The sequence below is a fragment of the Colius striatus genome, chromosome 4 (genome assembly GCF_028858725.1).
Source record: "Colius striatus isolate bColStr4 chromosome 4, bColStr4.1.hap1, whole genome shotgun sequence".
Taxonomy (NCBI): Eukaryota; Metazoa; Chordata; class Aves; order Coliiformes; family Coliidae; genus Colius; species Colius striatus.
This window is the reverse complement of record NC_084762.1, coordinates 5,090,411-5,101,292: the sequence shown is the minus strand read 5'-3', so window position 1 is coordinate 5,101,292 and position 10,882 is coordinate 5,090,411. Positions and strand designations below refer to the sequence as shown.

Below are 10,882 nucleotides of genomic sequence, written 5' to 3'. Positions count from 1 at the left end.
CTGAAACCCAAGGGGGTGGAAAAGAGGAAAAAGGAGACAGTCAGATAATATACCCATGTGCACATTGTACATAAAAAATGTGGAGAACTAATGGCTACAGTGACACAATTAAGCAGCTCACTGCCCGTTGCCTATTGCCTCGGGCCTCGCCAGACTCTCGGGCGCAACCAGCTTGCCCCAAAATCTACCAGAGACTGAGAGATGCTTTCGGTCCATCCTACCTGACCCCCGAGTCATTTCTGACCACCTAGTCCACTTTCAGCCTGCACCACACCACAAAAAGCCTCTGGTTTCCATTTACACGCAGTTCCAGTATAATTATTCCTTAAATGTCAGAAGCTGTAGAGGCAAGAGGTGTGCCAATGGCCTCCCTTCCTGCAAGCACTGGCTGTGGCAGCTCTGCAAACTGTTTTTTTTCTTTTTAAGCTGTGACTTTCACTCTACTATGAATTAATTAACATGTCCCACTAGTAAAGCCACACACACATTCTTTGCTCAGCTCATGCCACTGCTTAATGATGTGAATAGCTCATTACCTTGCTAATGATTTTCTAATGGTGATTTATCTAAGTTTGTTTAAGGGAATTACTCTATTCCATTTCAGTGTGCTTCCTTCAAGTGCCTATTTCCTGAAGCCACTTGGCTAACCTGCGAGTCCTGATGAACTTCAGACAAAAGCTCATTCCAATTTCTCACTCTATTAGCTATGGAGCTCAGAGCACAGGGGCTCAGGCTTGGCGAGGCGAAGCCGTGCCCTGCCTTTCAGATATAAAGTGTCACCTCAGAGGGTCACTGCTCACCCCAGCACTGAGAGAGAAGAAAAATGGTGCCCAGAAACTGGTGAAAGCCAGGCAGCCACAGAGACTCCTGCAAAACTGAATCAGTCTCTATGCTTGTGGGATGCTAAAGGCTTCATGGAAATCAGTGGAGCTTGTAGCAACACCCCCTTTAAAACAGCCTCATCCTTTAACTCTCCCACCGCTCTCCTGGAGGCAAATGTCCCTCAGAGGCTCAGCCACTGGGCTCCATGGATCTGGGCCAACTGCACACCCTCAGCCTTCTCCCAGCCCTCGTGGCCCAAAAGCAGCCGCTTGTCTCCAGCAGCACTCGGGTACTACCAACCCCACCTCAACCACCCTAGCACAGGCTAGGAAGGAGAGGGAGGTCATTTCTGCAAGGGAATATATGCATAATACATGGGGTGATTTTCATACAGTCATTAATTTATATGCATAAAAATCCCACAATACAAAATTAATTTGGCTGTAAGCTTTTCTGTATTTTTCTATCAAGCACTGACTGCATTTTTTATGAGTGCCCAGCTGATGAGGTATTAATGAGAGGGCAGCTCCCGTTCACAGCAGGGCCATGTGAGGGGACGGGCCCTGACCTCCCGGTGTGCCTCGGCCCTAGCCTGTCAGAGAGGAGGGGTTGTTAGGTCGGGGCCATGGATAATTCATTCACTCTCTACCTTCCTAATTAAAAAAAACCCTAAAATTGTAAAAAAGAGTGGTGTTTCCCCAGTGCATCACCCATGGCAGGGTGTGGAGAGCAGGACGGTGAGGGCTGTGTGGGAGCGGAACGCTCGGCAGGGTTTGGGTGCACACTGCTCCATACAAGAATTCCCTGTCCCCCTTCAGACACCGAGACCATTTACTTTTGCCAGCAGAACACCAGACATGCAGCTAGAACATGATGATTTTAAAAAATAACATTAAAATAAGAGGAGGCTGCACTTTCTTGAACAGATGGCACGAGCCTGCATAGCACCATACAACGACGGCAGCACGAGTTCTTCTTACAGCCTGTAATTGCACACGTTGTCTAGACCCCATGGTGTGTTCGGTGGGTGTTGCAGAAACAACAGTATTCATTGACAGTCTTAAAAAACAAATGAATGTCAGCTTACCTGGTTAGATGCCTACTTAGTTCATGAACTTCCATTTCGGTGCTTTTGAATTCATTAAGCTCTTTCCGAATGGCTGCCTGTGAAGGACAAATAAAGTCACATATGTATAAATGGGAGACATCAAAGTAAGTTCACTTTGTTCTCAAAACCATGTATTAAGAGCGAGGCAGTGAGATAAAATTATCAGAGAGAGAAAGGAAAACATAAAAAAGACTTTAAGATGCGAAAAGGAACGGAGATAAACACGTTCTAAACCGCATAAAGGGGAGAGATAAATGCTTCGGTGGAATGGCTCCATTTGGGCACGTATTGTAGACAGCACAGACACAGAACCCAGTTCTGGCTAATTATGTGAACACTTTCATGAACAAAATCTGAATTAGCATAAGCCTGAGCAAAAAATCCTGCACCACAGTTTCTCGACCACTGCGCTCTGTTTCAGAGTTGGGCTGTGAGTAAACTCAGCCTGGATCTTGCCAAACTCCTATTTGAGATGTCCCCTGCCTCAGTTTTCTTGGCTGAAGTTACCTGAAGGGGCTGAGTTTACTTGGGAGGCAGTCAAATTCAGCATCTGCAGGAAACTTATAGCCTCTGTGGCTTGTCCATGAAGGAAAAGAAATCCAGAGGTGACTGGCAGGACAAGAAATATTGAAGAATAAATAAAATAGAGGGAGTGACTTGGAGGGACTCAGTTTCATGGTAGAGACTGGCTCAAGTCCCAAGCCCAAAGTCAAGGCTTCTGCCAGCTCTGAGATATTTGTATCTCACCAGTGGGTTTCACCGAGCCGAATGCTGCCCCTGCCCAAGGTGTGTGCCACTGCCTGTCCGTGGGACGCTGGAACACCCGCATCGGTGCTCACAAGTGGCTGCTCCAGTACTCTTGGTCTCTCAGGGATTTTTCTCATTGAAGGAAATCTAAACTGATACGACCATCATGAGCCCAAAACGGGGTTTTTGCCACAGCCACTGATCCTGTCACCAACTACCTTTGCTTTGACGAGCCCTAAGTGATAGATTTTGCAAGTGTGATCTAGAGGAAAGGCCCCTTGTGCTCTTTATGCACAGCTTCGGGGTTTTATTTACCTTAGAACAACCTGTCAGGTTCTGCCTCCATCTATCAGGACAGAGTGAGGCAGAAACTCAAGGGCCTACCTTCAGCAGACCAATTTGCTGCTTAAGTGACTGTGAAGGAGGCCACACGCGCTGCTGACTGCCACGAGGTCTGAAATCTATTCCCCTCTGCATCCCTCAGCTGGTGGAGAGGTTCTCAAGTGCCCTTTTTTATTCCTCTAACAGTCAGGCCTAGTAAAGATGAAGTCAGACTGAAGGCAGTTCCCTACACCCAACACACAGAGCAAGATTTACCAACAAGCAGAGAAGTTCATTACTCAGACCTGGTTTTGCAATAAATCTGGCTGGTGCTGACCCACAAAGATGGTTATTGAATCAAAGCTCTCAAAGAAAATCATCTTTTCCTGCATGCTGCAGCTTTGTCAGGCATTTTGGAGTTGTGTCCAGTTTGCCTGGCTGCTTATTCCAACAGTAGAAACGGTGGTGGGGAAAAGCAGGTCATCTGGATGGCAGAAATTACACTACCACCCTTATGACTTCCCCCAAAAGCTCTATCTGCTTCCTTATGCCGTAAGGGGCATTAATATTGCAAGGACAAACATTTCTTCTTCTCTTGCTTTCCTTAGAGGAGATTTATTTGGAGAACTTAAGCCCTTTGCTCTGTGTACTGACTTGAACATGCATTATAAACCAGAAAAAATGACCTCAAAGAACTTTGCCTTCATGCTGAATTCTTTACCAGGCTACATTTAATACCACTATTTAAAACTTGTTCTTTTCACAGCCGCAAGATGAGGAAGGACCTCTCCGGACACCAAATCTTCTCAGCTCTCAGCTGGCAGCGTCACGTGGCAAGACCAAAGCCAACAAACAAATAACAGGGCTGCCATCGAGACCTTTCCTCAAAGAGATTGATATTCTCTCTGTTTAAATAGCACGATGCTGCTAAGCTGCCCCTGGTTTCTACACATATAGAAGCCTTAACAAAGATTTGTGACTCAAACAACAAACTGTGTGAACAGGGAGAAACCAGAAGGGTGTTGGGAAGGGACATCAGGTGGAGGCTTATTCCTCCAGGGCCGTGGGAGCTGTGCCATGTGGTTTGTCACGACACGCTGTGGCTACCGAGGTCACGGCTCTCCCGAAGCTGCTGCACTTACTTTGTCGGCGGCTGTGAGCCGTGTCCAGGGTTTGTCTGCCCTCCTGTCGTAGTCCTGCGCATCCGCCACCTCCACGTAGTCGCTGAAGCGGATCAGGATCTTCCTCTCACGCAGCTCTTCTACCGTGGGCCTTTGGCTCAGCTGCAGGATAGAGAAGGGAATGGAAAAAGACATCAGGACTTCACGTTTTCCCTGCAGAGCGTCACTTGGGGATTTATTTTACTACGGCCATCGTTAGAGAATAAGCGAGTGCAGACCTTCCTAGTACTCTTGTCATTATCAACTGCTCACAGACTTTCTACTTGGGAGATCACCTCTTGTTACAGCACCTTGACTATCACCTCGCCTTGCTGCTGGAGCAGCCTGCTGCTCTTTGGGAAGCAGCTGTGGTTGGAGACCTCAGTCCCTGGCTGAGGCTGATCACCCCTGGCAGAAACGAGATGAAATAGGAGAAAGTCTCCCATGTCTCAAGAAAAGATCAAAACCACAACTCAACATGAAAAGTACCGGCACAGGCTGTATGCTCCCCAGGCTGAGAAGACCCAGGCAAGGCACTGACTGGATCCTGCCCTGCACTGAGATGTGCAAAAGGTAACAAAGGGCTTTCCTTGGCGGTGTGACATTCTGCAGACTTGCCCTTACCTCCAAGAACAGGCAGACAGCATGATGACACTGCACTTTCTACTGTATGCTGCAGCTCTAACTTGTACCACAGCACATTTGACTTGTTAAAGTTTACATTGCATACCATGAGACCCCCCTCCAAAATGATTGTATCATGTCACAAGAATCCCTTCATTGTTCCAAAGCATTTCTTTCTAATTCCATGGCAGAATAGGCAGCCATGGCCAAAACTCTCAGATTAGAAACAGTGGTGCAGCCAGGAATTGGCTTTCAGGAATCACTGCTCCCTGGAGGCACAGCACGTTGGTTAATGTCAGCAGCAAGGACACAAGTGTTTCTAACTGCACAAGTTTCACTATTACAGTGACACTTTTGTCATCACGGTACAACCGCTGCTGTTAGCTACATGGTTCGTGACGCTGTTCCCACAGACATCACACCTATTTCTAGGAATGCTTCACTGAAAGGTCTAAATATCTCACAAAATGCTCGAGACTCTGGTTCTACAACGTTACCCTGGCTCCTGAATCCTGACATGCAATTCCACCCCAGTTCCCTGCGTCTCATCTTCCAGGGAGAATTAAGATGCAAAACAGCCCGGATGCTCAGCGGAGGGTGAAAAACTCATGACATCACAAGAAAGAGAAGCACACGTTTGAAATCCCACTTCCTCCACCACCCTACCCTGCCTTCGGCTTCAAATCTCTATATGCTGCTTCTTGGCATGGATGGTTGCCCCTCTCTTGAACTGAGAGGTGACAGTGGGGCTCTCTCCTCACACTGACAGCCCAGAGTGTGCGCTCACAAACAGAGTTCAAACACCTGAGGTAGAGCAGCTGCAGAGCTGCACCAATGCCCTGACAGTGAGATGCTCGAGGGCAGGAATCAGGATCAGCCCCTCCAGGAGCACAACTCTATGCTGCCAAGTAACACCCTTGCCTAGGACAGCAGGCAGCAGTCAGCTCACAGCTCAGCAGCTCATGTGTTGTCTCCAAAGCCATTTGAGTGTGAATTACATTTAGTCGGGGAGGGGGAAAAAAACCCCACCTCCTGGTTTGAAAAAGAACAACATCTGCATATTGCAAAGATCTTAAAACCACAGAGTTTTCTCACACCCACCTTCTAGAGGAGGCATTATGCTTCCCGAGGCAAGCTTCTCAGCAGGTGGCTGACATACAGCATTCCTCCTATTTCTTCCCAAAGCTTCCCAAGAAAAGCCCCGTTTGGTTCAGGCCAGGCAAAGAGCAAGCGTGCAGTGAGGTCAGCATGAAGGGTGCCTTTCTGAGCTCAGACTAAATGTTTTGGAGACCTTTCTTTTTAAAAAAAAGCAAAATGCAAGCAGCACCATAACTAATTCTGGCTTTTGTTTTAGAAACACAGAATCTTAAGGGCTGGAAGGGACCTCGAAAGCTCATCCAAGTCCAACCCCCCTGCCAGAGCAGGGCCACCTAGAGTAAGTCACACAGGAACTTGTCCAGGTGGGTTTGGGATGTCCCCAGAGAAGGAGACTCCACAGCCCATCTGGGCAGCCCCTTCCAGTGCTCCCTCACCTCAACAGGGAAGAAATTCTTCCTTGTGTTTCTTTGGAATCTCCTGTGTTCCAGCTTGTACCCGTTGCCCCTTGTCCTATCACTGGCCATCACTGAGCACAGCCTGGCTCCATCCTCCTGACACCCGCCCTTTACCAGGACAGACAGATCTCGAGCTACAGCACCACGTCAGAGGAGCCAAAGGGCCTAATAAAGTGCATCAAAGCACAGTCAGATTTTAAAATGTTATTTTTCGCTCTCCCAGAATTCCCTTTCCAGCCTGCAGCCCTGAGTCCTATCCTTAAACCACCTGCAAGACAAACACACGCTGCAATTCATCGACAGACTTGTAACGAAAGCAACACTGAAGTGCTGCACTATGCTTGGAGAATCATCACAGTTATGAATGAGCTTTTTCTCTGTCCTACAACTCATCTTGAATGCGATTTCCAAGTGGTGGGTTTTGCATCAGCCTCAGCAGCAGGAGCTGCAGGTTTGTTAGCACTGACACATTATTATGCAGGGAGCAGGGCAGAGTTTTGCTGCTGGTTATTTAAAATTAGACCTGGCTGTGGGAATAGAGAACGTTAATGCTGAAGTAATATTATGAGCACACCCAAAACTGTCAAAGATAAGAGTGAGACTCTGTCTTCTTTGGTGCTGAGGTGAGGGAGCCCTGGCACAGGCTGCCCAGGGAGGGTGTGGAGGCTCCTTCTCGGGAGGTTTCCAAACCCACCTGGACACGTTCCTGTGCCCCCCGATCGAGGGGAACCTGCTTTAGCAGGGAGTTGGGCTGGATGAGCTCTGCAGGGCCCTTCCTGTCCCCACCATTCTGGGATTCTGTGATTCACTTGCATCAACTGCAGAAATCACAGAATGGTGGGGTTGGAATGGATCTCTAAAGATCATCTGGTCCAACCAGATCAGGTCACACAGGAACACGTCCAGGTGGGTCTTGAAGACCTCCAAGGAAGGAGCCTCCACACCCTCCCTGGGCAGCCTGAATGGAATTAAAAAAGCAAGCCTCTACCTGGAGTAGGACAACACCAGCAGAATATAAAACCCTGTGAACTAAACTCTGTTTCTAAATGGCTCTGAGGGAAGCAGGAACCCCTACGAGCTTTCCAAGGTGGAAAAAGACTTTCCAAAAAAGACTGGCTGTGTTTCACAGCCTCTGCCAGCTCCTGCCTCTTTACACGAGCTGGCTTTCACCTTTGTGCTAACCGAAGTTTGTACAAAGCAGAAGGTGGCTGTTTGGATGGTATCAATAAGACAAGAGCACCCGGCGCCGTGGAGGTGGTGGTGTGTCTGCCAGCAAGGTGAATTCATTGCTGGTGTTCACCCTAATGCTATACTGGGTCCTAAACAGCGATTCTGGCTTCCCTGGTGCACTGGGTGGGGGTTAAAAATCAAAGAAACGTAGCAATGAGACACGTCCGAGGTAAGTTCTCACAGTCACAAAGGCAGGAAAATCAAATCGTCTGCACATTTTACACCACTTAAGCTCACTGTGACCCTTGGGTGGGTGTGAAGAACAGTGCACTCAATTACAGGGGAAAAAATGTCAAGGGCATTAAGCACATTATGAAACTTTGGTGTTAACGTGCATTTCTCATTATTAGGTGACACCTGAACGTTCAAAACTGTTCCTACACCTCCTCTGAAGTCACACAACCATTACTCTACATTATTTTTAGATGCCCTGCCTTTGCAATTTTAGGTACTCAGACACCCCATCAGCGTGGTGGGCACCGTGACCATCCCCAGAGAGCAGCCAGAGCGAGAGAAGCACACAGCAACCAGCTTGAGGTGACCCAGGAGGCCAGGGGCAGAGCTGTGGGCAGGAACAAGACGCACTCTCGCTCAGGCTGGGGGAGAGACTCCTGAAATGCACAGCTTATACCACCTTAGTTCATGTATGGCCATAAATCTACATATATTTACATAAATAAGTACACACCCCCACAAAATAGATTGGGTACATTAAAGCAAAGTGCCAATCTGAGCGTACTAAATGTAGAGAGAGAGAGACAACCGCTCCGAGTGCTTTTCTAGAAGCAATTAATTAAAGCTCCGTTATTTGAAGGGTTAGCAAACTGCCCTGCTTGCCCCCATGCCATGGCAGAGATTTCTGTGAGCTGCTAAGCAGGAGGTTTCTCACTACATTTGGGCTACTTAACTCTTAAATAGCGTTTCAGAACAGACTGGAGGCAGCTGCATTGCAGGTGTCAATTCAACGGCACATTCAGGGCACAGCTCACCTGAGATCTCACTTTGGAATTTATGACCCGTGAGCTGTGGTCTCTTGGGTCAAAACTGCTTCATGCTACACCATCCTCCTCGGGCCACAGCTGAGAATGAGCTCTGCTTTCTCTAACAGGCAGGAAGAACAGTGCACGTTCAAAACTTACAGTAGAAGGACACGGTCAAGGACACAATGCAATTCCCTGCACAAGGCATTGCTGCTCCAAGCAGGGAGAAAGGGATCTCGCTCCCTGAGCTGGACCCGTTTTAGTTTCCTTCTGCTAAGGTCGAAGGCACACGTGTGTGTGTCTGGGCTTCTGGGTGTGCCACGTGGGCACATTCCCATTTACCTGTTTGGGAAGCTGACAGGGCAGGTAACTTCACGGCAAGTGGCCTCATTATTTAAGTGTGAACCGGTACAAAAATCCCTGCGCTTGTATTCACGTAAAAGCAGTGTAAATGAGGACAGGACCTCCCCTGTCTTGTTACGGGAGTTCAAGGTTTCTTCTTTACATTCCAGATCACTGGAGATAAAAACGGGCACGTTTCGAGCTTTGATACTGAGCCAATTTGCAAAGGAAGGTTTAACATCCCCCTCACTTTGCTCTGGGTGTGGGAAATGAAGCAAACCCAAGCACTGCCGCCAGGCAAAATGGAGGGGAACCTGCTCTTGCCAGTCTGGGCCTAAGTCGAATGCAAAAGGCTGTTTGCTCCCCTTCACTCACAACAAAGCTCATCATCACTCCACCCTTGCCTGCTTTGGTACCTTGCTAAAAAGTTGTGGTTGTTATTTAGGGAAGAAACCAAGGTGAAACCTTACAGATCCTAACTGACAGTGCATACAACCCTCTCCTTTGCTCCTCACCTTTTGTGGTAAGATACAGCAGCAGGACCTGATGAAAATGCCCCAAAGACCTTTCTCTCTGACTATAAATGCAGTTTATCCAAATTAGCTGCTAACCCTTTTTTCTTCTCTGACCTTTCCCTTCCCCCACTGCCTCCCTCCCTCTCACCTCCCTCTGACTAGTCCCTCCTCTCTCTAGAGTTCATTATTTTGAACAACCTCTGCTGATGCAGCCAGTGAAAGTCAATTAAAGAAAAGATTAGACAGCAACACGTCTCTGGGGAAGGCATCAATCAGAGAACGGTAGGGGTTGGAAGTGACCTTTAGAGATCATCTAGTCCAATCCCCTCCAATGAACACAGAGTTTAAGTTCCTCCAAGGCAGAAATTTCATGGGAGCTAAGATTTCAGATTATGGCACAGATTTTAAGAAACAGCCACACCTCATTGTTTTGCTTACATTAAAGCTACCAGATTTTTTTACTTTCAGGGCAAAATCTGCAGGAAAAATCAGCAGTGGGGGACAGGAAGCAGTAAACAGCCCTGGGGAAAGGGGAGGGTGATGCTATTTGAGGAAAAGAAGAACTTTATCCCTCTTTGCAAGTGATTTGTAACGTGTTCTGTTAATCCAGGCTACAACTCTCTCTCTGTAATGGAAGTCCTCAGAGGGAGTTCAGCCTGGTGTTAATTGCCTTGGTGCTTGGCCAAATTTACTGCTGTTCAGAGAGGATAAATCCTTAGTAGTAATTCCTAGGGGCTGAGATCTCTCTATGGAGGGGACTTGCCTGCAACAGCTCTCTCAGAGGGCCTCTGCATGTTAATATTCCTGGAATGGGCTTGTGGGCCAAGATCCACGCTCAGAGAAAAACCCTTCCTAATTCCTCTTGTCCCTCCACTCAGACAACACAAGTCCACGCACCTAAAGCTGCTCGGTGGGTTCCCAGGGGCAGGGATGTGCAGAAGCCATCCACAGGCACCTCGGGTGACAGGCAAACATGTCACCTCTTCTTCCTCGGGCAGCAGGGACACAAGCTACAGAGAAGCTGTACCAAACAGCATTTGCCTCCATTTTATTCTTGGTATGGCAGCTATTCCCTATCCCCAGCTAATTTGGAGTCAGATGAGCCCGAGAGGATGAAAAGTGCTTAAAGGGGCAGCTCGCTATAGGTCACCTGATTTCACAAAGATTTCTTTTTAGAAATTGCCTGTCTAGATGATGACTTCAACTGGATATTTATTGCTGACTTAAATAAGGCATCCAGACCTGGGCAAGGTAATCTTACTTATTGCAGCATGTCGTGTTCCAACTTATCATCATAAGTCTGTAACAAAATGTCAGCGCTGAAGGAATTTTAAGAACAGCTTTTTAATGGATCAAGTGTGTTGTTCCCTTGGAGTTGGAATGACACCACCAGAAAAATCTGGGACAGTAGCAGTTTCTGTCGTGCAAGGTCAAAAGTTTTGTCAGTGGCTTCTGCAGAACCCTCTTCCCTTCTTGCCAC

At 47.8% G+C, this 10,882-nt stretch overlaps 1 protein-coding gene across 1 annotated transcript in view; it reads right to left on the bottom strand.

Annotated features, from left to right (window-relative positions):
• PHACTR1 (phosphatase and actin regulator 1) overlaps positions 1-10,882 on the bottom strand; it is a 278,346-nt gene that overhangs the window by 3,375 nt on the left and 264,089 nt on the right. The window contains exons 12-13 of the mRNA XM_061994544.1: positions 4,141-4,281; positions 1,910-1,986 (exon numbers count right to left, since the gene is read on the bottom strand). Of these exons, the coding sequence (XP_061850528.1) occupies positions 1,910-1,986; positions 4,141-4,281 (218 nt within the window). The remainder of the gene's footprint in view (positions 1-1,909; positions 1,987-4,140; positions 4,282-10,882) is intronic.